The 26,977-nt window shown below is 41.8% G+C and overlaps 1 protein-coding gene across 2 annotated transcripts; it reads right to left on the bottom strand.

The window, feature by feature from the left end:
* Positions 1–18: 18 nt before the first annotated feature.
* Positions 19–26,977, bottom strand: LOC100136798 (paired-like homeodomain transcription factor 3beta). 2 transcript variants are annotated; one of them, XM_014153922.3, is made up of 4 exons: positions 26,710–26,977; positions 10,755–10,881; positions 3,433–3,638; positions 19–1,496 (listed from the first exon to the last, which is right to left on the bottom strand). In XM_014153922.3, exons 2-4 carry the CDS (start codon positions 10,861–10,863, stop codon positions 930–932), a joined length of 882 nt encoding a protein of 293 aa, XP_014009397.1. In that variant the 5' UTR covers positions 10,864–10,881; positions 26,710–26,977; the 3' UTR covers positions 19–929.

Here is a 26,977-nt window from a genome sequence, read left to right as displayed (position 1 = left end):
ACTCACTTTTAGCCCATGTGTTGTTCATAAAAACAGATCATTTTTATTATGTTAATGAGACAAAGCAGGCTACACCAGGAAAAAAGGCTTGTTTTATAACAACTGCACTCTTACATACATTTTTACAGTCATGGACTCCCTTTTTATAACACCACACAAATCTATATATTCAATGGCTTTTTTAGACTTTTCTTTAAAAAGGTTCTGATTTTGGATATTATTTCTTCTGATTGAGACTACGTTGTGCTAGCTCCTCTCTCCTTTCTGATCTGACCTTTGACACCTGACCTTCTGAGGGGATTGGAATTCATAACAAAATTACAATTCCTAAAGGAGGTACTCATAGTACATCAACCTAGGGTCTGCTCTTGAAGAACATGCTTTTCTCATCTCCAAAGTACTACGTTTCATAGATAGTTTTGTCACATACAAAACAAAAAAAGTCCATTATATACATCCTCATATTGAAACCACAGGTCATTTTCCCATGATGGTGGCAAGCGTCACAATGATTTCATGTTTGGCCAAGATGTTGACCACCAGTGCAGTTGAAGCATCCAGGTTTTCTTCATTTTAAATTCACTCTAGTCATGCAGTCCCAAAAAAATGATATTGGATTAAACTTAGAAATCCTTTTTGACAGTTGGTCGGTTCAGCGACAAAGTCTCAGCGTATTTGAGAGAGTTCTTTGAAGCGTGGTGGTCCATCAGGGGATTTTCTTCTAACTGTTAAAGCTTATTCCTGTTGTGTAGCATCAGTTAGACAAACAGCGTCTTGTTAACCAGTCCATGGTGATGACGATGTGTGCAGTTAACTCTGATTCACTGATGGAGCATAGCAGGGACCGGGAGGAAGAGAGGGAGAGGGGGGCAGTGGGTCTGAGAGGTTGGGGGGTACAGGGCAGGCTGGGTGGGAGTGGGTACATGTCTTCATACCGGCCGGTCCACTGCATACTGGCAAGGGCTTAGGTTGGACACTGTGCTTTGCACGGCTGGGTAGGCAAAGTTGGCGTGCTGCTTGGCCTTCAGTCGGAGGCTGGCCAGGCTGGAGTTGCAGGTGTCTCTGTACATGTAAGGACTTGCGGTGGAGGCGTAAGGGCAGGTAGCGGCAGTGACCGCCACCGAGTTCAGCGTGGAGGTATTGAGGTTGCCCAGGTTGCCCAGGTTGTTGAGGCCCGAGCCGGGCACCCCGGCCACCGCCGAGGGCACCATGGAGGAGGCCATGTTCATGGAGGGGATAGAGCTGGGGGAGGAGAACATGGGCTGGGATGACAGGGGACTGACATTCATGGAGTTGAAGAAGGGGAAGCTCTTGGCTGACAGTGGGCTGCTGGCCAGACTCTTGGTGGCCCAGTTGTTGTATGAGTAGCCAGAGTACATGTCATCATAGGGCTGCATTAGTCCATTGAACTGGGCACCGAAGCCGTTTTTACACAGCTCAGCCTGTTGGTTCCTCTCCCTCTTCCTCCATTTGGCACGGCGGTTCTTAAACCATACCTGAGGGAGAAGGACAGAAAAGGGACAAAAGGAAAATAAATATGGGCTTTTCTTTTCAACCTAATCTGAGGTGGTAAAAATAGTTCTGAAACAAAATAACATTTTGGTTTGCAATGGCTGACACTATGATTCCTTTCAAATAGTTTAGGCAAGATTCAGTATACTGTAGCTGCAGACTTTTTAAAAGAAAGAATAATCTGGGAAACTAAGTTGAAGTGTATAATCAAACAGTCATATTAGCCATGATTTATTAAAACAAATTATTCACTTATTTGAATTATGAGCTCCCAGTGAAAGAAATGTCAAGCTGGAGCGGTCTTCACATTTTGTAATTTTAAGGTCCTATTTTTGGAGGGTATAAAACGGATTAAAGTTTTAATGGCAAATCTAAAATGAAGGTACTTAATTCAGTTCCCAATTGGGGAAATATGAATTTGTCCCTGAGCGTTCATTTTGTGGTGGAACTTTTTCTTTATTCTCATAAAGACTTCAAAACTAATTGAGAAGCAAAATACCTTTATTATAAGAATCCAATACAAAAATGATATAAAACGGACTGTATAAATTTAAAAATATAATTGTATTAATCTAAATAATATTATTCACATTTTAGTTATTCGAATAAAAATTATTTAAAAAGCCACCAACACTTCTGCGGCTAACTCATCTCCCTTCCTCATCTAATACTGCTGTGCCAGGCATACAGTATCTAATCCAAACCCTTAGTCTGTGTGTGCCAGCCGGCAGAACAGGCATCTGTTGTGATAGTAATAGAATGCTCTGGACTATTAAACGTGTGGGTACAGTGTATATAGCAGTGAGTTTTCCATGGTACCCATTGACAGTAGGGGAAACCCCACTGTTGAGGAAGATTTCTCTCTCCTTTTAACATGACTCTGGGGCAATGTTGTTTAGGTGTTCATGGAAACATCTGAATGTCAAATGGTAGTTGGATGGGGGGGGTGGCAAACCTTACCTCACTTCCCTAAAACTGTCAAATGACTGACACAATCAGACACTCGCTGTATCCTAAGTACCCACGTTCATTGCTTACAACTCTGCTAAAATCTATTTCAGACTAAATCAGAATTCAGACAAGCTCTGACATATTTCATATTATACATTTCATTTTATAATACTGTGTTGGTTTAATTTAGTCTGAGCTGTATTGATATTATTAGAATCCAGTCTCATTGGACTCAGGACTCTCTGTACTGTAAATATACATGTGCAATAGCAATTTGAGTTTTATAAAGCACATTGTATGCAGCTATGTACTGTACATACACATTTGTAGGCAAGGAAGTAGCCATCATGGATATAGAGGGAGAGCAAGTGGTTTGTTATTCAAACATTTATTACAAACGCATTCTGTGTTAAATGCCATAAATCAAGATGACAGGAGAAGTATTCTGTATATGCAGGGGGAATCTGCGTCCATGTGGGATTAGCAGGGAACAAGTGGGGTCCTGCTAGACATTAGGACGTGTGTGGTCTGTTGTTCTTTCAAAATAACAACCAAGACTGTGTGCTATGTGACCTTTAATCTAGCCAACATGAATTTGATCCATTACTAGGCAGGAAGGCAACGATTGTATTGTCATCCATCAAAATGTGAGCCCACCTGCTCCATACTGGTGGTGAACAAACCTCTGGGGGGACATTTCAGGGTCAGGAGCAGATCAACACACTTCTGACCTTTGTGACATGTGAAGCCTAGTTTTAGGTTGTTGAAGTGAAATTGCAATATTTTTAAATCTCTCCTTAGTTAGGTAAATTTTTTAGATATGTACCTTCAGGTGCCTTTTTACCTTCAGAATTATGTTGAAATTATATGTCTGAATCCCACAAATGTATTGTTGAATAACACCTAACCCTAAGGAAAGGGGGTTTGGATTATTTCACTGGCTCAGTAGTGATTATGTGGGGGACTCACCCTAACTCGTGCTTCTGTGAGGTTGGTCCACACGGCGATCTCCTCCCGTGTGCTCATGTCAGGGTAGCGGTTCCTCTGAAAGGTGGCCTCCAGCTCCTGGAGCTGCTGGCTGGTGAAGTGGGTTCTCTGCCTGCGCTGCTTCTTCTTCAGAGAGCCGTCCTCTGCATTTGACTCATCTGTCTGGTTCTGGTGGGACTTCTCTGTGTCTGGGAGGCAATAACATGAATCAGTAGTTATAATCAGAACAAAATGTGGGCCCAATACATAGCAAATCCTCATTTTGTATCGCATCATAACTATCTATATTTGTTTACAATACTTCCAGACTTGCTCAAAATTGTTTTTGAAAAATTGCATATTTCAATTCTCATCCAATATCAAGTATTTTGCACAAGAGCAGCAATCATCTCTACAGAGTGAAGTGTCTTCCCATTAAAAAGTTATCACACTTTCCACTGTCCTCTTTTATTTTAAATTAATTCATATAATGGACATTTTATCCCATGCTATTTGAAAAATTATGTATTGACATATTTTCAAATAATATGGGAATTGTTTACTGTTTACACCTACTATATTAGATTTGTGCAGTTCTGTTTGGAATATTTCAAGATTCATTGACTGTATGTATCCTCTTCTCAGAGTTGTCAGAAACAGATCAATAATTTAAATTGGCCCTGAAACCCATCTGGCACTAACACCAGAACCAAACAGACATGTTTTGTCTGCCTGAGATCCTTTCTCTCTTCATCTGAGTTCCGCAATTTGAGGACCCCACAGAAAGAGTGAAATTAGTTGGCTACCTAATCCCAGGGATCAGGCTTTTGTTACCGGGCAGGTTTCGGACTGTTTGGCAAGGGTTTATCTCTCTTAGAGCAGTAAGAAATAATCAGCAGGGTTTAAAAGACTCTGCAGTGCCACTGGCAAAACCAATAGGACCAGACTTTTGCTGCTATCTACCAGTAAACTGACATTGGTTTAGCCATCACTTAGGCCAAAAACCATTTTCCATCCCATGTCACAATCCAGGAGAGAGGGCAGACCTTGAAAACCTACAATAAAGAATCTCACTGATGGGAGTAAATAAAGTCTATTTATTGAGCTTTTTTCTGATTACGTTGTACTTGATCTCCAAATACAATAAATCTTTGAACATTTTAACTTTACTTACTGACCTACTGCAAATACAATGAATATGAATAGCTGTTTTGTTTTAATGTGTAATACATTGCTGAGGGTATACTTAAGCAATAATGCCCGAGAGGGTGTGGTGTATGGCCAATATTCCACGGCTAAGGACTGTTCTTACACAAGACGCAACGAGGAGTGCCTGCATACAGCCCTTAGCCGTGGTATATTGGCCACATATCACAATCCTCCAAGGTGCCTTATTGCTATTATAAACTGGTTACCAAAATAATTAGAACAGTAAAAATACATGTTTTGTCATACCTGTGGTATACGGTCTGATGTACCACGGCTGTCAGCCAATCAGCATTCAGGGCTCGAACCACCCAGTTTATAAAAATCAATTGGCTACACAACACACACCTATAGCACATGGGCTAATATTGATGGTGGTGTACAAATGTATAGTAGAAGGCATATACATACATACATACATACATACATACATACATACATACATACATACATACATACATACATACATACATACATACATACATACATACATACATACTGCTCAAAAAAATAAAGGGAACACTTAAACAACACAATGTAACTCCAAGTCAATCACACTTCTGTGAAATCAAACTGTCCACTTAGGAAGCAACACTGATTGACAATACATTTTACATGCTGTTGTGCAAATGGAATAGACAACAGGTGGAAATTATAGGCAATTAGCAAGACACCCCCAATGAAGGAGTGGTTCTGCAGGTGGTGACCACAGACCACTTCTCAGTTCCTATGCTTCCTGGCTGATGTTTTGGTCACTTTTGAATGCTGGCGGTGCTTTCACTCTAGTGGTAGCATGAGACGGAGTCTACAACCCACACAAGTGGCTCAGGTAGTGCAGCTCATCCAGGATGGCACATCAATGCGAGCTGTGGCAAGAAGGTTTCCTGTGTCTGTCAGCGTAGTGTCCAGAGCATGGAGGCGCTACCAGGAGACAGGCCAGTACATCAGGAGACGTGGAGGAGGCCGTAGGAGGGCAACAACCCAGCAGCAGGACCGCTACCTCCGCCTTTGTGCAAGGAGGAGCACTGCCAGAGCCCTGCAAAATGACCTCCAGCAGGCCACAAATGTGCATGTGTCTGCTCAAACGGTCAGAAACAGACTCCATGAGGGTGGTATGAGGGCCCGACGTCCACAGGTGGTGGTTGTGCTTACAGCCCAACACCGTGCAGGACGTTTGGCATTTGCCAGAGAACACCAAGATTGGCAAATTCGCCACTGGCGCCCTGTGCCCTTCACAGATGAAAGCAGGTTCACACTGAGCACATGTGAGACGCCGTGGAGAACGTTCTGCTGCCTGCAACATCCTCCAGCATGACCGGTTTGGCGGTGGGTCAGTCATGGTGTGGGGTGGCATTTCTTTGGGGGGCCGCACAGCCCTCCATGTGCTCGCCAGAGGTAGCCTGACTGCCATTAGGTACCGAGATGAGATCCTCAGACCCCTTGTGAGACCATATGCTGGTGCGGTTGGCCCTGGGTTCCTCCTAATGCAAGACAATGCTAGACCTCATGTGGCTGGAGTGTGTCAGCAGTTCCTGCAAGAGGAAGGTATTGATGCTATGGACTGGCCCGCCCGTTCCCCAGACCTGAATCCAATTGAGCACATCTGGGACATCATGTCTCGCTCCATCCACCAATGCCACGTTGCACCACAGACTGTCCAGGAGTTGGCGGATGCTTTAGTCCAGGTCTGGGAGGAGATCCCTCAGGAGACCATCCGCCACCTCATCAGGAGCATGCCCAGGCGTTGTAGGGAGGTCATACAGGCACGTGGAGGCCACACACACTACTGAGCCTCATTTTGACTTGTTTTAAGGACATTCCATCAAAGTTGGATCAGCCTGTAGTGTGGTTTTCCACTTTAATTTAGAGTGTGACTCCAAATCCAGACCTCCATGGGTTGATAAATTGGATTTCCATTGATTATTTTTGTGTGATTTTGTTGTCAGCACATTCAACTATGTAAAGAAAAAAGTATTTAATAAGATTATTTCTTTCATTCAGATCTAGGATGTGTTACTTTAGTGTTCCCTTTATTTTTTTGAGCAGTGTACATACATACATACATACATACATACATACATACATACATACATATTTGTGTGTGTGTGTGTGTGTGTGTGTGTGTGTGTGTGTGTGTGTGTGTGTGTGTGTGTGTGTGTGTGTGTGTGTGTGTCAAATATACCCTTGCAGATTTTGGGACAACAACGTATTGGGTCAGACTGCTAGTCATTCAACCAGCCAATAAACCAACCAACCAACTAAGAGTCAGTCCTTCTTAATGCCCACCACCACTTGCACAACTGATGAGATTTTTGAGAATGTCTGAAGCCTTGTGGATTTATCAACGCCAAGCACACTGCCAGACACAGTTGTTTGGCAATTCAATCTGAATTTAAAAAGCTTCATCCCTTGGGCAGGCGAAAAAGCACCAATGTAGCATACTGTGTTATGCAAATGCATGCACACATGCTTTGAAATGCATGCATACATACCCACAAATGCTTATGTATGACGTATATTATAGGCTATTGCCTCTCTAGGCTTTGCATTATGCACTAAGGCCTCAGCAATCTGAGGCATATTCTATTCACTAGGAGTGTCCTTGAGAATTGAGAGGCTTTGTTTTGACTAACTATACTTTTGTGAAAGAAATGATAGAAATCCCAGCTACATAATCAAAAATGGTCTGAATACAATATGCCTATTGTAACCAAGCCTCTAGATCTATGCTGTACAGTTACAGTATGTGTTTGTCATTTATTGAAGTTTAACTAATTTTGAAACTTCAGATGCCACTTGAGTGAGTGTGCTAATGCCCATGTGCCATTTGTCATTTAAGAAGGCCTAATTTAATAAAAATCGGCAGTATATATTACATTTCGGCAATTAGTGGATCCACAGGTTAGGGTTCTCATAATATGTATCCAGAAGGATATACATGGTTATTTGTTCAGTGTAAGCCTATATTTCTTTAGTAAACTGGATTCCCATGATGGTGGACACCTGGTTCTCACCTCTGAAATATTATAGTGCCTTCAGAAAGTATTCACACCCCTTGACCTTTTTCCACATGTTGTTGTGTTACAAAATGGGGTTAAAATGGATTTAAATGTCATTTTTTTGTCAACAATCTACACAAAATACTCTGTAATGTAAAAGTGGAAGAACAATTCTAACATTTGGAAAACATTAATGAAAAATGTAACCCTAATATATCTTGATTAGATAATCATTCAACCTCCTGAGTCAATACATGTTAGCATCACCTTTGGCAGAGATTAGAGCTTTGAGTCTTTCTGGGTAAATTTATAAGAACTTTCCACACCTGGATTGTGCAACATTTGCCCATTATTACTTTTCAAAATTATTCAAGCTCTGTCAAATTGGTTGTTGATTATTGCTAGCCATTTTCAAGTCTTGACATAGATTTTCAAGCTGATTTATATCCAAACTGTGACTAGGCCACTCAGAAACATTCAATGTTGTCTTGGTAAGCAATTCCAGTGTATATTTGGCCTTGTGTTTTAGGCTTTTGTCCTGCTGAAAGGTGAATTTGTCTCCTAGTGTTGGAAAGCAGACTGAACCAGGTTTTCCTCTAGGACTTTGCGTGTTCTTAGCTATATTCCATTTATTTTTTAACAACAAAAAACTCCCTAGTCCTTGCTGATGAAAAGCATACCTATAACATGATGCAGCCACCACTATTCTTGAAAATATGGAGAGAGGTACTCAGTGATGTGTTGTGTTGGATTTGCCCCAAACATAACACTTTGTATTCAGGACAAAAAGTTAATTGCTTTGCCAAATTTGCAGTATTACTTTATTGCCTTGTTGCAAACAGGATGGATGTTTAGAAATGTTTTATTCTGTACAGGCTTCATTATTTTCACTCTGTCAGTTAGGTTTTACATTTGTATTTCTTATTTAACCTTTATTTAACTAGGCAAGTCAGTTAAGAACAAATTCTTATTTACGGCATACCCCGGCCAAACCCTAACCTGGACGACGCTGGGCCACCCAATGGGACTCCCAATCACGGCCAGTAATGATACAGCCTGGCATCGATCCAGGGTCTGTAGTGACGCCTCTAGCACTGAGATGCCATGCCTTAGACCGCTGCACCACTCGGGAGCCTATAGGTTAGCATTGTGGAGTAACTCCAATGTTGTTGCGCCATCCTCAGTTTTCTCCTATCACAGCCATTCAACTCTAACTGTTTTAAAGTCACCATTGGCCTCATGGTGAAATCCCTGAGCGGTTTCCTTCCTCTCCAGCAACTGATTTAGGAAGGATGCCTGTATCTTTGTAATGACTGGGTGTATTTATACACCATCAAAAGTGTAATAAATATCTTCACCATGCTCAAAGGGATATTCAACGTCTGATGTTTTTTCATTTCTACCCATTTACCAATAGCTGCCCTTCTTTTCGAGGCATTGGAAAACCTCCCTGGCCTTTGTGGTTGAATATGTGTTTGAAATTCACTGCTCAACTGAGGGATCTTACAGATAATTGTATGTCTCGAGTACAGAGATGAGGTAGTCATTAAAAAATCATGTTAAACACTATTATAGTCTATACAACTTATGTGACTTGTTAAGCACTTTTTTACTCCTTGCCATAACAAAGTAGTTGAATACTTATTGACTCAAGACGTTTAAGCTTTTTATTTTTTATTAATTTGTAAACATTTCTAAAAACAACATAATTCCACTTTGACATTAAGGGGTATTGTGTTTAGATCAGTGACTCAAAATCTAAATTGAATCCGTTTTAAAATCAGGATGTAACACAACAACAAAAAACTGTCAAAGGGTGTTTATACTTTCTGAAGGTACAATAATATTTCAGAGGTGAGACCCAGGTGTCCACCATCATGGCGATCCAGTTTACTAAAGAAATATAGGCTTACACTGAACAAATAACCATGTATATCCTTCTGGATACATATTATGATAACGCTAACCTGAATTGGACATTGAAAAACAAACTCATTGTTTAACTTTAACTATGCCAATATCCCAAGAACAATGAATGAATGATGGTTTCATTTTTCAATATCTAATTTCAACTAGCTAAAACCTTTCTAGAATGAATATTCCATAGTCAGTGAACAATACAAGTAAGGTACAGTACATTGGACATATTGCCTCTTGATATTTGGCCCCCACACACCTCGTTATCTTGATGGTTTTTGTGCGTAATCCGTGGTTCACATACAGTATATGCGGGTTCTCCTAAATCCCTGCACTCACTCAGGGCCGTCCATTTCGGAGTAAGTTTACATTAGTCACACTAATGGAGTCTGTTGCAGCCCCTGGATCCACAGAGATTTCATCTATTAGACCGCACGGGTATCACAAATATTAGCTTTTTCTCTCTGTCAAAGGCCTAATTTGTTATAAATTGGCATGCAGGCGGTTGAAATGCAGAGACAGATATTTAGCTTTCAAGCCTGAGCAATCGTAGTTGCTCGGGATATTCTTGTATGTCTAGGCCTATGACATTCGACTATATTCCGTTCATTACGCACAGGTATGTTTTAGCTTATTTTTTAGGTTTCAATTGAGAGTTTAAAGACACGCACACGACAAAATGCCAAAAAGCTCCGCCAAAGCGTAAGGGGTCCATGCCAAATGTTTACAATAGCTTCCATTAAAGTCTAGCCGCTGCAGTTAACTCTTGCTTTATAAAAGCCAAACGAGAAGAATAAACTTGCAACTTGAGTTCATTAAGGAAAATAACAATTATAGAATGTGAATCATAGGAATATGCGCTATAGGGCTACAAAATAATAGCAAGCCAATTAATATTATGTTTGAATTGATATCCACACAATCACGTACATTAAAGGCGACAATGAATAGCCTAATAGCTATTGCAAGCTACATAAACAATTTTAGAAATTCGTCCTGATGTTATTATTATTATTATTATTATTATTATAGCCTATTAGGACATTATAATTCCCATTATTATGATCAAATTATTCGATTGGTTTAGACCCACACGCATTAACATATATGCCTATTCTTCATCCAAAATGTCAGTCTGAGGACTATTAATCGGTCAAACACTCCTGTAGACAAAGCATTTGCAAGGTAAACGTGGAAACTGACCGCTGTTGTCTTGGCCTTTGCATCCCTGATCATGTTGAGGCGTCCCAGAGTCCGAAAGCGATAGCGCTGGACTACGGGCTTCACTGTCTGTCAGAAGGTTAAAATCCATAACCCCGGCCGCCAGGCTCTGCAAAAGGAAGGCAATACATTTCAATATTAGTCAATATGGCAAAATAATACACGTATCCTCATAAGTTTAGACCTGCAACCGAATTGGCATGACAAATAAATAACAACAATAAAAAATAACATCAGAAAGAACAACTAATGACAACAATAATTATGTTATAATAATTTAATAATAAGCCTGGATATGTAATATAAGAAATTGCAGTTCTGACATTTCCATATCAACACAAATTAACGAGGGAATCTGTTTATGAATATCACAATTCTCTTAACTTTTTAAAATGTGACAAACTGCTAGTGCTAATCATAGGCTATAGGCCTACTGAGCAGGCTTTAGAATATTCTCATATTTTGATAACATTCAGGTTGCTGATTGACTTTATTTTTATTTTGTTTTATTTATTTAACCTTTATTTATCGAATTAAGGACATGAAACGGTCCATCTGTGAAATAACTATTTGATTAAATGTAGGCCTGTATTCCGTGGTAATTACTACGAATGTGTTCTGTTAGTTCTATTTTTGTTCCTTTGCAGTTATATAGTTAAAATATATGGTGACCGTTCAGACCGAAATAGCAACCTCGTGAGGGAGACTGATACGTAATAGAGCCTAAAATAACAGGTCGTTTATTTATACAAGCGCAGTTAACACCTTGAAGATATGGGGACACAATCACTCCCTCAAAGCTTCTTGAGATTTATGATGTCGTGGCTGGGTTTAACGACGGGGGTAGGTTCCAATCCACTTAGCCGCCTCTCAACTCGTTTATGAGAACTCCCAAAATGGGAGCTGCACCTAACGTGCATGGTTCATACCAAATAAAATAAAATGTTCAAAACAAATTGTATTTGTCAAATGGGCCGAATACAACATTTGAATACTTTACCGTGAAATGCTTACTTAGGAGCCATTTCCCAACAATGCAGAGTTAAAAAGTAAGAAAAATTAACAAAAGAAAAAAAGAAATAGTAAGACAATACAATAATGAGGTTATCTATGTACAAGGAGTACAGGTGCCTAGTCAATGTGCAGGGGTATGAGGTAGTTGAGGCAGCTGAGGTAATTGAGGTAATATGTGCATGTAGGTAGGGGTAAAAGTGTCTAGGCAATAAGGTAGATAAAAACAGAGTAGCAGCAGCATATGTGAAGAGTGTGTGAGTGTGTGTGTGTGTGTGACATCAATATATATGTGTAGGTGTGTTTTGTGTGTGTGGGCATATGTAGTGTGTGTGTGTGTGTGTGTGTTGGAGTGTCAGTGTTTGTATGTGTGTGTGTGTGTGTGTGTGTGTGTGTGTGTGTGTGTGTGTGTGTGTGTGTGTGTTGGAGTGACAGTGTTTGTGTGTGTGTGTGTGTGTGTGTGTGTGTGTGTGTGTGAGAGTGTGAGTGAGTAGAGTCCAGTGAGTGTGCACAGAGCCAGTGCAAGAGAGTCAGTGAAAATAAAAAGGGGGTAAATGCAAATAGTCCAGGTAGCCATTTGATTAACTGTTGAGCTGTTTTACAGCTTGGGATTAGAAGCTGTTCAGGAGCCTTTTGGTCCCAGACTTGATGCTCCACGACTGCTTGCCGTGTGGTAGCAGAGAGAACAGTCTATAACTTGGGTGGCTGGAGTCTTTTATAATTTTTAGGGCCTTCCTCTGACACCGTCTGGTATAGACGTCCTGTATGGCAGGGAGATCGGCCCGAGTGATGAACTGGACCGTTAGCACTACCCTCTGTAACGCCTTGCGGTTGGATTCCAGGCAGTTGCCATTCCAAGAAGTGATGCAACCAGTCAAGAAACTCTCAATGGTGCAGTTGTAGAACTTTCTGAGGATCTCAGGGCCCATGCCAAATATTTTCGGCGCATCGGTTTGAGTATGTCAAGAACTGCAACGCTGCTGGGTTTTTCATACTCAACAGTTTCCCATGTATATCAAAAATGGTCCACCACCCAAAGGACATAGAGCCAACTTGATCAATTGTGGGAAGCATTGGAGTCAACATGGGCCTCCATCCCTGTGGAACACTTGACACCTTGTAGAGACCAGGTGCAACTCAATATTATGAAGGTATTCCTAATGTTTTGTACACTCGGTATATATATATATATTTTAATGATTCCAACCTAAGGGTATGTAAACTTCCGACTTCAACTGTATTATATATATATATATATATATATATATAATACAGTTGAAGTCGGAAGTTTACATACCCTTAGGTTGGAATCATTAAAACTCGTTTTAATTTCTTGTTAACAAACTATAGTTTTGGCAAGTCGGTTAGGACATCTACTTTGTGCATGACACAAGTCATTTTTCGAACAATTGCTTACAGAAAGATTATTTCACTTATAATTCATTGTATCACAATTCCAGTGGGTCAGAAGTTTACATACACTAAGTTGACTGTGCATTTAAACAGCTTGGAAAATTCCAGAAAATGATGTCATGGCATTAGAAGCTTCTGATAAGCTAATTGACATCATTTGAGTCAATTGGAGGTGTACCTGTGGATGTATTTCAAGGCCTACCTTCAAACTCAGTTCCTCTTTGCTTGACATCATGGGAAAATCAAAAGAAATCAGCCAAGACCTCAGAAAAAAAGATTGTAGACCTCCACAAATCTGGTTCATCCTTGGGAGCAATTTCCAAACGCCTGAAGATACCACGTTCATCTGTACAAACAATAGTACGCAAGTATAAACACCATGGGACCACGCAGCCATCATACTGCTCAGGAAGGAGATGCATTCTGTCTCCTAGAGATGAACGTACTTTGGTGCGAAAAGTGCAAATCAATCCCAGAACAACAGCAAAGGACCTTGTGAAGATGCTGGAGGAAACGGGTACAGAAGTATTTATATCCACAGTAAAACGAGTTCTATATCGACATAACCTGAAAGGCCTCTCAGCAAGGAAGAAGCCACTGCTCCAAAACCGCCATAAAAAAAGCCAGACTACAGTTTGCAACTGCACATGAGGACAAAGATCATACTTTTTGGAGAAATGTCCTCTGGTCTGATGAAACAAAAATAGAACTGTTTGGCCATAATGACCGTTGTTATGCTTGGAGGAAAAAGGGGGAGGCTTGCAAACCGAAGAACACCATCCCAACTGTGACGCACGGGGGTGGCAGCATCATCTTATGGTGGTGCTTTGCTGCAGGAGGGACTGGTGCACTCCACAAAATAGATGGCATCATGAGGCAGGAACATTATGTGGATATATTGAAGCAACATCTCAAGACATCAGTCAGGAAGTTAAAGCTTGGTCGCAAATGGGTCTTCCAAATGGACAATGACCCCAAGCATACTTCCAAAGTTATGGCAAAATGGCTTAAGGACAACAAAGTCAAGGTATTGGAGAGGCCATTGCAAAGCGTTGACCTCAATCCCATAGAAAATTTGTGGGCAGAACTGAAAAAGCGTGCGCAAGCAAGGCCTACAATCCTGACACAGTTACACCAGCTCTGTCAGGAGGAATGGGACAAAATTCACCCAAATTATTGTGGGAAGCTTGTGGAAGGCTACTCAAAACGTTTGATCCAAGTTAAATAATTTAAAGGCAATGCTACCAAATACTAAATGAGTGTATGTAAACTTCTGACCCCCTGGGAATGTGATGAAAGAAATAAAAGCTGAAATAAATCATTTTGGCAAACTCCAAACGGGCTCTCATGTGCCTTTTACTGGAGAGTGGCTTCCGTCTAGCCACTCTACCATAAAGACCTGATTGGTGCACTGATGCAGACATGGTTGTCCTTCTGGAAGGTTCTCCCATCTCCACAAAGGAACTCTGGAGCTCTGTCAGAGTGACTGTTGGGTTCTTGGTCACCTCCCTGACCAAGGCCCTCTCCACCGATTGCTCAATTTGGCATAATTTAATTATTATGGAGACCAGTGGTTCCAAACTTCTTCCATTTAAGAATGATTGAGGCCACTGTGTTCTTGGGGACATTCAATGCTCCAGAAATGTTTTGGTACCCTTCCCCAGATCAGTGCCTCAACACAATCCTGTCTCTGAGCTCTATGGACAATTCCTTCGACCTCATGGCTTGGTTTTTGATCTGACATGTACTGTCAACTGTGGGACCTTATATAGACAGGAGTGTGCCTTTCCAAATCATGTCCAATCAATTGAATTTACCACAGGTGGACTCCAATCAATTTGTAGAAACATGTCAAGAATGATTACATTTGACATTTTAGTCATTTAGCAGACACTCTTATCCAGAGCAACTTACAGTAGTGAATGCATACATTTCAATTAATTTCATACATTTTTTTTTTCCCGTACTGGCCCCCCAAATCGAACCCACAACCCTGGCGTTGCAAACACCATTGCAAACACCATGCTCTACCAACTGAGCCACAGGTTGCACCTGAGCTCAATTGAGTCTCATAGCAAATGGTCTAAATACTTATGTACATTTCTAAAAACCTGTTTTCGCTTGGTCATTATGGGGTATTGTGTGTAGATTAATGAGTAAAACGATCTATTTAATCGATTTTAGAATAAGGATGTAAAGTAACAAAATGTGGAAAAAACCGAGGGGTCTGAATACTTTCCGAATGCACTGTATATATACACTACATGGTAAAAAGTATGTGGACATCTGCTCGTCGAACAGCTCATTCCAAAATAATGGGAATTAATATGGAGTTGGTCCCCCCTTTGCAGCTATAACAGCCTCCATTCTTCTGGGAAGGCTATCCATGTTGCTTCTGTGACTTGCTTCCATTCAGAGCAATGGTGAGGTCGGGCACTGATGTTGGGCAATTAGGCCTGACTCGCAGTCTGTGTTCCAATTTATTCCAAAGTTGTTCAATGAGGTTGAGGTCATGGCTCTGTGCAGTCCCGCCAAGTTCTTCCAGACCGATCTCAACAAACTATTTCTGTATGGACCTCGCTTTGTGCACAGGGGCATTGTCATGCTGAAAACAGGAAAGGGCCTTCCCCAAACTGTTGCCACAAAGTTGGAAGCAGAGAATCGTCTACAATGTCATTGAATGCTGTAGCGTTAAGATTTTCCGTCACTGGAACTAAGGGGCCTAGCCCGAACAATGAAAAACAGCCCCAGACCATTATTCCTTCTCCACCAAACTTTACAGTTGGCACTAGGCATTCGGGCAGGTAGCGTTCTCCTGGCATTCGCCAAACCCAGATTCGTCCGTCGGACTGCCAGATGGTGAAGCATGATTCATCAGTCCAGAGAACGTGTTTCCACTGCTCTAGAGTCCAGCGGTGGCTAACTTTACAGCACTCAAGCCGACGCTTGGCATTGCGTATGGTGATCTTGTGTGTGGCTGCTCGGCCATGAAAACCCATTTCACGAAGCTCCCATTGCTGCAGACGTTGCTTCCAGAGGCAGTTTGGAACTTGGTAGTGAGGTTTGCAACTGAGGAGAGGCGATTTTTATGCTCTACACGCTTCAGCACTTGGTGGTCCCATTCTGTGAGCTTGTGTGGCCTACCACTTCGTTCTAGACATTTCCACTTCACAATAACAGCACTTACAGTTCACTGGGGCAGCTCTAGCAGGGCAGAAATTTGACTAACTGACTAGTTGAAAAGGTGGCATCCTATTACAGTGCCAAGTTGAAAGTCACTGAGCTCTTCAATAAGGCCATTCTACTGCCAATGTTTGTCTATGGAGATTGCATGGCTGTATGCTCAATTTTATGTGGTTGATATAGCCAAATTTGAAGGGGTGTCCACATACTTTTGAAGGGTTGTCCACATTGTAGAATACTATGAAATAATAAATATGGAATCATGTAGTAACCAAAAAAAGTGTTAAACAAATCAAAATATATTTTATGTTTGAGATTCTTCAAAGTAGCCACCCTTTGCGTTGATGACAGCTTTGCACACTCTTGGCATTCTCTCAACCAAATTCATTACCTACTCACCTGGAATGCATTTCAATTAATAGGTGTGCCTTGTTAAAAGTGAATTTGTGGTATTTCTTTCCTTAATGCGTTTGAGCCAATCAGTTGTATTGTGACAAGGTAGGGGTGGTATACAGAAGATAGCCCTATTTGGTAAAAGACCAAGTCCATATTATGACAAGAACAGCCCAAATAAGCAAAGCGAAATGACAGTCCATCATTACTTTAAGACATGAAGGTCAGTCAATCCGCTCATGAGGACCACCACAGGAAAGGAAGACTCAGAGTTACCTCTGCCGCAGAGGATACGTTCATTAGAGTTAACTGCACCTCAGATTGCAGCCCAAATAAATGCTTCACAGAGTTCAAGTAACAGACATCTCAACATCAACTGTTCAGAGGAGACTGCGTAAATCAGGCCTTCATTGCTGCAGAGAAACCACTACTAAAGGACACCAATAAGAAGAGGAGACTTGCTTGGGCCAAGAAACACGAGCAATGGACATTAGACTGGTGGAAATCTGTCCTTTGGTCTGATGAGTCAAAATGTGTGATTTTTGGTTCCAACCACCGTGTCTTTGCAGAGTAGGTGAACAGATGATCTCTGCATGTGTGGTTCCCACCGTGAAGCATGGAGGAGGAGGTGTGAGGGTGTGTGGGTGCTTTGCTGGTGACACTGTCTGGGATGTATTCTTCAATTCAAGCACACTTAACCAGTATGGCTACCACAGCATTCTGCAGCGATACACCATCCCATCTGGTTTGCGCTTAGTGGGACTATCATTTGTTTTTCAACAAGACAATGACCCAACACAGCTCCAGGCTGTGTAAGGGCTATTTGACCAAGAAGGAGAGTGATGGAGTGCTACATCAGATGACCTGGTCTCCACAATCACCAGACCTCAACCCAATTGAGATGGTTTGGGATGAGTTGGACCACAGTGAAGGAAAAGCAGCCAACAAGTGGTCAGCATATGTGGGAACTCATTCAAAAGCGTTGGAAAATCATTACAGGTGAAGCTGGTTGAGAGAATGCCAAGAGTGTGCAAAGCTTTCATCAAGGCAAAGGTTGGTTACTATGAAGAATCTCAACAACAAAAAACTACTACATGATTCCATTTGTGTTATTTCATAGTTTTGATGTCTTCACTGTTATTCTACAATGTAGAAAATAGTAAAAATAAAGAAAAACCCTGTGGCTCAGTTGGTAGAGCATGGTGTGTGCAACGCCAGGGTTGTGGGTTCGATTCCCACGGGGGGCCAGTACAAAAAAGAAAAAAAAAAGAAATGCATGAAATGTATGCATTCACTACTGTAAGTCGCTCTGGATAAGAGCGTCTGCTAAATGACTAAAATGTAAATGAATGAGTAGGTGTGTCCAAACTTCTGACTGGTACTGTATATATATTTACATTATAACAGCAGTATAATTGGTATTTGCCTTGTACCAGAATTATTGAGGTAACACTGTCATAAGTGCCATAAGGGACTGTGTGAGTGTATGTGTTTAAATCAACATTTTCATGCCAATCTCTGTCACTCTATAAGCCCATCTGTGGCTGTGCACCCTTTAACTCATCTGGTGTGTCTCTGTGAACTAGGATGTGAACGAGTCACATGGTGGCAAAAAGTGGCATAACATTGAATCTCACTCACTTGAGCTGAATACTTACTGGGGAGACTTGCTATTATATGTAGTACACATTTCCAAGTCATTTTCATTCAAGTACTGTACTGGTTAGGGGCTCTGATCTGATCAACCAACTTGCTGACCATCAACATTTGCAGACTAACTTGATGGAGAGCTCGTTGTCAGTTTGAAAGGGAAACTCAATAAGTCCTCAAACTGAGTCACCACATCAAGCAAACACTGGCAGTACTTCCGTTTCCCCTTCTTTTCATTACTTCAGAACATTCCTGACAGCCCTCTGCTCATCGATGTGAATGCCTCTGCCCTTGACATCTCAGAAGAAGGCCTACACGATGAAACCTCATCTCCATACAGATAAGCCTAACAAAAATATTTGTATTCCACTTCAAAAGTTTAAAGAACTGCACGGTGTCACGGTTGTCTTCGTCCTCTGATGATATAACGAAATCATCGTTGGAAAATGTGGACCAATACGCAGCAGGTACGTGTATGCTCATCTTGAGAATTTATTAACTTCAAAAAATGAACGTACAAAATCACAAAACAAAAAGAACGAACGAACAACTACAAACAGTCTGGCTAGCATAGGCTCAACACAGAACAATCACCCACAAATAACACATACAAACACACCCTAATATATGGGACTCTCAATCAAAGGCAGATAGACAACACCTGCCTTCAACTGAGAGTCCCAACCCCAATCAACCAAACATAGAAACACACACACTAGACTAACCATAGAATTAACTAAACATAAACCAAAACCCGGAAATACTAAATCAAACACCCTTTACACAAACACACCACCCCGAACCACATAAAACAAATACCCCCTGCCACGCCCTGACCAAACTACAAAACAATTAACCTTATATACTGGCCAGGACGTGACAGTACCCCCCCCTTAAAGGTGCTACCCCAGAAGCACCTTAACAAAAAATAACCCCAAGCAACACCAACAAAAAGTCCCCTTTTCTAAAGGGAGGGAAGGGAGGGTGGCTGCCGTCAACGACGGCACTGTGCGACACCCCCCCTCCCCAACCCACCTATTTCTGGAGGTGGCTCTGGTTCCGGCCGTTCCAGGCTGTCGGGCCACTCTGGCATCGCCGAGGGGCAGTCGGGCCAGTCTGGCATCGCCGGGGGGCAGTCGGGCCAGTCTGGCATCGCCGGGGGGCAGTCGGGCCAGTCTGGCATCGCCGGGGGGCAGTCGGGCCAGTCTGGCATCGCCGGGGGGCAGTCGGGCCAGTCTGGCATCGCCGGGGGGCAGTCGGGCCAGTCTGGCATCGCCGGGGGACGTTCAGGGCAGTCTGGCCACTCCGGCAGTTCAGGGCAGTCTGGCCACTCCGGCAGTTCAGGGCAGTCTGGCCACTCCGGCAGTTCAGGGCAGTCTGGCCACTCCGGCAGTTCAGGGCGGTCTGGCCACTCCGGCAGTTCAGGGCGGTCTGGCCACTCCGGCAGTTCAGGGCAGTCTGGCCACTCCGGCAGTTCAGCGCAGTCTGGCCACTCCGGCAGTTCAGCGCAGTCTGGCCACTCCGGCAGTTCAGCGCAGTCTGGCCACTCCGGCAGTTCAGCGCAGTCTGGCCACTCCGGCAGTTCAGCGCAGTCTGACCTCTCTGGCGACTGTTGACTGGCGGGCAGCTCTGACGACTGTTGACTGGCGGGCAGCTCTGACGACTCTTGACTGGCGGGCAGCTCTGACGACTCTTGACTGGCGGGCAGCTCTGACGACTGTTGACTGGCGGGCAGCTCTGACGACTGTTGACTGGCGGGCAGCTCTGACGACTGTTGACTGGCGGGCAGCTCTGATGATGACTGTTGACTGGCGGGCAGCTCTGATGATGACTGTTGACTGGCGGGCAGCTCTGATGATGACTGTTGACTGGCGGGCAGCTCTGATGATGACTGTTGACTGGCGGGCAGCTCTGATGATGACTGTTGACTGGCGGGCAGCTCTGATGATGACTGTTGACTGGCGGGCAGCTCTGATGATGACTGTTGACTGGCGGGCTGACGCACTATAATCCTGGTGCGTGGTGCTGGTACCGGATATACCAGTTTATGAACACGCACCTCCAGGCTAGTGCGGGGAGCGGGAACAGGACGAGTCGGACTGGGTTGACGCACTTCCGGGTCCGCACGAGAGACAGGAGCTGGAAACCCAGGGCTATGGAGGCGCACAGTCGGTCTAGATCTTACCTCCTGCACAACCCGCCTTGGCTGGATGGAACTAGTATCCCTGTACGAGCGGGGTGCTCGTACAGGGCAGACTGGGCTGTGCAGGGGCCTGATGGTAGCCGTGCGTAGAGCGGGAGTTGGGTAGCCTGGTCCTCGGAGGCGTACCGGCGACCAGATGCGCTGCGCAGGCATCCTCCTACCAGGCTGGATGCCCGCTCTAGCACGGCACCTGCGAGGGGCTGGAATAACGCGCAGCGGACTGTGCGTGCGTATGGGTGAGATAGTGCGCTCCTCAGCGAAACATAGCGCTCTCCACCCCATACGCTCCTCCATATAACCACGGGTAGCTGGCTTCCGGCTCTTCTTACGCCTAGCCAAACTACCCGTGTGCCCCCCCAAAAGTTTTTATTGGGGGTGCCTCTCGTGCATCTCCTTCAGCGCGTCCACTCTGTCCTCGTACCACCGCCTCTCTGCCTTGGCTGCCTCAATTTCCCACTGCGGGCGGCGATAATCCCCAGCCTGATGCCAGGGTCCGGCCCCGTCCAGAACTTCCTCCCAAGTCCACTTCTCCCGCCAGTCCAACTCGAACTCCGTCTGCTCCTTCCTCTGCTGCTTGGTCCTTTGGTGGTGGGTGATTCTGTCACGGTTGTCGTCGGTGAAGGAGGACCAATACGCAGCAGGTACGTGTATGCTCATCTTGAGAATTTATTTACTTCAAAAAATGAACGTACAAAACAAAAGAACGAACGAACAACTACAAACAGTCTGGCTAGCATAGGCTCAACACAGAACAATCACCCACAAAACCCAAACACAAACACACCCTAATATATGGGACTCTCAGTTGAAGGCAGGTGTTGTCTATCTGCCTTTGATTGAGAGTCCCATATATTAGGGTGTGTTTGTGTTTGGGTTTTGTGGGTGATTGTTCTGTGTTGAGCCTATGCTAGCCAGACTATTTGTAGTTGTTCGTTCGTTCTTTTGTTTTGTGATTTTTGTACGTTCATTTTTTGAAGTAAATAAATTCTCAAGATGAGCATACACGTACCTGCTGCGTATTGGTCCTCCTTCACCGACGACAACCGTGACACACGGATAAAACAAAGTGTTTATGATATGTCATGTTGGTCGAGACTTTAAGATTGGAATTCACCATGACAGAAAAAGAAAGTGAGTCCAACAAGAAAGATCCACTTACAATCCCTTCTGTTCAAGCATGTTTAAAGTTGCCATGCATCATGTTTTTTTAAGTTAGAAATGACTATAACATTTTTTTCAAAAGTACCGGTTGGATATCAAATATAAAACTTGATGTTGTTTGGTACAAGTAGACAATGATAAATACATACTTATGCCAATGTAGTTCTCTCCTCAATTTGTCAGAATCCTTATTCCCATGTGTATTATCCTCAAACTATTACACCATCACCCTTAGTCTCCCACATGACATCCATGACATAAATGTAACACTCGAGGAAAGCTTTTGAAGAGTAATGACCAAGTAAGCCCATATCCAATCACAATGAGGGAAACTGGGAGACATGTCCGTATTGCTCTAATACAGGTTAGAATGATAGATGTGAAAAGTGCCATGCAAAAGCTGATGAATGGATATTCATCCTTCAAAGTATAAAGCATTTAGGAATATATTATTCTACGGTGTTAGTATCTTTCCCAGTGGCATTGTTCTGCCCCTGAAGGAGAGAAGGGAGATGGAGGATAAGGTCAATTCTCACAGAGATTGCTTTCCAAAATGTACTGCTTCTGTGTTGAGGCTAGCTATATTACTAATGAGGTTCTGATATGGTTTTGTGGGCTAAAGTTGACTTGCAGGTCTAATGGTATTTCAGTTGATTGTACTTTAGAACCAGTCTAAAATGATATAAAAGATTATGCTGAAATCAATACAATTACTTGTCAAAGTTAAGTTATCAAATACTATTCTTGCTTTTGATTCTCTATTGTGTAAGCCTGTTGAAATTAAATGTAAAGTTGTTGAAATCAAAAGTCAATATGTGCCTTATAGGACATATCTGTTTGGTCTACAACAAATACCTAACCTGAAAAATAACCCAGTCTCATTGCAAAGCAACCCACAACAAAACTCAGAGAATAGTTGCCCGACAGAGAGCAACAGGTGCTGTCCTTTGCTTTTGGTGTAGGGCTATGCCACCAGAGAATAACAGTATTTTGGTCAGAAATATGAATATGACACAGTCAGACACATATCCACTTTGACAGTGATGTATGGGACCGTGTCAGAGCAGTGCTGAGAGAGGCTGGGAAGTTTGGCAGGGAGTGCGGGTTACGCTCGCCCGTCATTTCGCCTAGAACAAGGTGTCAGTGTCCCCTTCAGAGCCGCGACATTATTATATTTCGTATTCCAAATCAAGTCCCTTCCCTAGAATTAGATAAGGCCAACAACCCATCATGGGTCTAACTAGGACACATTGATCAAATGGACACTAAGCTTTTATGAATTTCAAGAGACACTGAATGGAAATTCCCGAGTTCACCCCAGATTTACAATAATGTTGTGTTATTTAGTGCATGTGCATTCGTATTATAAAGGTTTTCCCTAGTCATAACCTAATGACTATAGGTGCAATGTCCTATATGTTTATAGGGTATGTTATTACCGATTCATTTCGTTCATTGTTATCTGCTTATATTTGACAACATCTGTCACAATATCAATCAATTACTTCACCTAACATCTCTGAAAATGTAACAATTTCCCTATGGTGGCTCCTTTCATTTATCATAGAAATGTGCATAAATGTGTAGGCCTACAGTTGAGAATGTTTCCTTTCCTAAAAGTTAAATCAGAGATGCCTGATTATGTGGTCAAAAGGCATGCACTCTATTTCTATCCATAAATTAGTCATAATTAAGACATATTGTATATAACCAATTGTTCACCCATTGAAATAAGAGAAGTCAATCTAGTCACCAAATGTGTACAATGGTAATAATACATGTATTATAATAGGAATAATTACAACAAATCATGATACTATTCATGGTCAGATTATAAATCATAATTTTTTTCTTGTTCAGTAGTCTACAAAAAGGCCTACTTATGTTGATAATATCAGGTACTTAATCGTAACCTGACATGCTGAAATGTTACAGGCAAATTGCTTGTCTGACAAACATTACCCATAGCAATTGACTGTGTAACCTCGGTAGTTCAACAACTTTATTAGAATTACTGTGATGTTTTCTAAGGACTTGCTCTCTCGCTCGTGCGCCATGCATTGTTAAATTGGGAGCAGTGCACCACCACTCTCACCATCCAAATTCAACGTCTGTGTTCCTCTGTTTTCTGTCTCCACAATGCGCTTTAAGAGCATAAAACATTTCTGTAAGCACAGATGGAAGTGTACGTTCACTCATATGAACTGAATGAAGTTTAACTCGTGTTTAACTCTTTGCGCAAATCAACATAAATAGGAGTTGATGCGAGATGGGGTCTCTAGTTTGCACAAGCAGAGCGCTTTGCATAAGCAGTAGCCTATACGAAATCAGTCTCATTAAAATATACATCTGATCATTTAAAAAAATGGAAGCAGAAATCCTCTCATTTTTCAGGAGATTGCTGGTTCTATCTGTTGTTACGGCAGAGGCAGACTGCTTACATTTCCACGGAATTATTCATAAACGCGTTGAGAATTAATTCCTTGGATTAAGACTTGATTAAGATGTGTGTCACTTTGCTGTCTGAGAACATATTAAGGGCCTTCTCGAGGAGGCGGCAGATGGAATTTCGGCCCAATGTTTGTAGATGTTAATTTCTCCCCTCCTAACATTCATTTGCATATTACTGGGAGTGGCAAAGTATGAACTCGGATTTCTCAATGTCCCAAGTTATTTTCGTAGCAATTTATTCGATGTTATGAAGTCCATTTTATTGTTATTATCATTATTAGGCTATTATATTTTGTATTTATCAGAACATTTTAAACGTGCGCATAAATGTTTTATTACAGATTATTTGCCACTGAAATGACTGAGCTGGTAGGCCATGTGAATAACGTTATAGCTTTATCTGGACGTTCAGATTCACAATAAATTGTTCAATTAATAAACATAAAGAAATCTGAAATAGGAGCAATTAAAAATAGGAATTAGCCTATATTTACATTTTGAGTGAAATGTACAATGCTAAATAATACAAAATCTAGAGGTAGTTTACAAGTAGTCTACTACACAGGAACAATTCGACAATATCAACATTTAATAATGGGCCTATAAGAAATAACTGTTAGGATAATAGTCATAGCTTGATGGCTGAGGCCCATAGCATGATCACATTTCACATGATCAAAATTATAATGCCCGAGAATCATAGGTTATTTGGAAGACAATGTTGCTCCCTAAATTATAGGCCTATCCCTTGTCTCAATTTAATTCAACATTATCCCACGATTTGACTTTGAATTAACAGAATAGTCTACTCCAAAATGTTTCGTTACAATAACTCCGTGGTTTTCATTTCGAAACCGTTTGATTCCTTAGCCTAACACAAATATATGTTTTATAATACACAAATGATCACATCTAATATTATCTTGATCTTTAACTTCACATGTGATGTGGAACACTTGTCAGACTGAAAACGACAAAATAACATGCAATAAAAAAATGCCATGGCCTAAAGAATCGATTCTTAATAAGTTATAATGGTTTGCCATTTGACCTCTTAAAATCGAATAAATAGATTGACACTTGTTGTTCAACGTTGTAGGCTACTACTGAAAGTCGTTTCTTCTTATTCCCACAGAGTAAATAATTAAAAAGCCAATTTATATACCACTTTTAAAATACCCCTGTATAGGCCTACCATACAGATTAGGCCAAGCTGTGTAGTAAGACACGTTGCTATCAAATCAATTAAATAAAGGATGATTGTCATTCAAATTTCTGCATGACATATATCTAAAGAATTTTTCAATTATTGTAAACATTAGGCTATAGTGTTAGAATGAAGTAGTATAGTTGAATTCGTAATAGCCCATATCCTTTTAAGGCCTATGTTTTCCATGACTAAAAGGGCCATAAACATGGACCCAACAAAGGAAGGAAAGCCTATATGAAACAATAGCAGTGATTTATACTTAAATATATGCTTGAAAACAAACCATGTTCAGGGATGATTGAGCGCACGCATGTTTGTATGGAGAGAGTTCCGAGGCTTAGACGGGAGAGGGTAGAGTGGGCGCAGCTCTGTTTTTCTTCCTGAGGTCTCTTGTCGCTCGGGAGCACCTGCCACCTATCAATTTCGGGTAGTTCCCCAAAAATGTTTGACCTCTGAAATAGTCTCACAGAGAGCGCCCCCCATGCAAGACAAAATCATACGAGTTGCATTTCGAAAGAGTTTATAATTTGGACAAACAATGGGAAAAAAATGTGTATATCAATTCTGATATATTAAATGCTAGTAAACAAATATATGTATTTAGCTTTAGAAAGATGGAAACAGACTTGTTTTTCAACTGAATTAAAGCAAATTTACATTTCACAAGAGGAGCATATGCAAGGTTTAAAAACGTTTAGCCTTTACCTACTAAGAAATTAATCAAGGCCAATATTAGAGATAATTTTAGATACATTGTGGTCTACACTTTCAGTGTTATTGTCAAGGTATACAGGCTAGGCCTAATAGATGTATGTTTCATTCAGATAAGGGTTTGCATTATGGCTATGGTTATAGTAACAGAGTGCACTCTTATATGGAACCGAACTTTGAGTTATGTAAGGCCAGATGTGACACATCATCATCATCATTAATAATGAAGTAAACTTTTAATACGAGTCTATTTCTTTTACCCTGGTCAATAAAAGTTTAACCACGCAGTTACCTAAATCATGTTAACGGACTTACCGAGTATCCTAAACCTTTGGTCAATAACTTTAGAGTAATTTGCTGGTAAAGTTAGAGTTTGTGAGGTGACAGTTTCAGACTAGCAACCCTAGTACAACAATGTATAGGCTACGTTATTGATTGATAGTTCAAACAAGGGCAATCTACTCATTTGCTTGCCTACTGCACATGCTGTCATAACAGACACAACCACGATATGTGGAGTTGTACTGGGAGACTATCCTACTTGCACTTACATGAAATCCCGGTCTGGTTAAATTAATCCCCCGAAAAGGCAAGCTTGATGTGGGTTAATGGTTGTCCGAATGGGATGTTGCTGACATGAAGAAAGTTCCTCTGTTTGTGAAGTAAAAAATCGTCAGTTTCCCTCTTTCAATGCTGTCAGACATGAAGGCAGTCGAAGAGTGAAGGCTTGATCCCCATACAGCGGGGGGACTGACTTTATGCTAAATATCTTGTGCGACAGGTCCACAACAGAAAGGACTGCCCACTTCACCGCTTTTA

This window comes from Salmo salar, chromosome 18 (assembly GCF_965601325.2).
Source record: "Salmo salar chromosome 18, fSalSal1, whole genome shotgun sequence".
In the NCBI taxonomy this organism is placed as follows: Eukaryota; Metazoa; Chordata; class Actinopteri; order Salmoniformes; family Salmonidae; genus Salmo; species Salmo salar.
The sequence above is the reverse complement of the archived record's forward strand: the minus strand, read 5'-3'. Positions and strand labels throughout refer to the sequence as shown.

Coding starts and splice junctions, on each gene's coding strand:
- LOC100136798 (XM_014153922.3), bottom strand. CDS start 10,863: ATGGATTTTAACCTTCTGACAGACAGTGAAGCCCGTAGTCCAGCGCTA. Junction 3,639..10,754: donor CAAAGGCCAAGACAACAGCG/GTCAGTTTCCAC, acceptor ATTGCCTCCCAG/ACACAGAGAAGTCCCACCAG. Junction 1,497..3,432: donor TCACAGAAGCACGAGTTAGG/GTGAGTCCCCCA, acceptor CTTCTCCCTCAG/GTATGGTTTAAGAACCGCCG.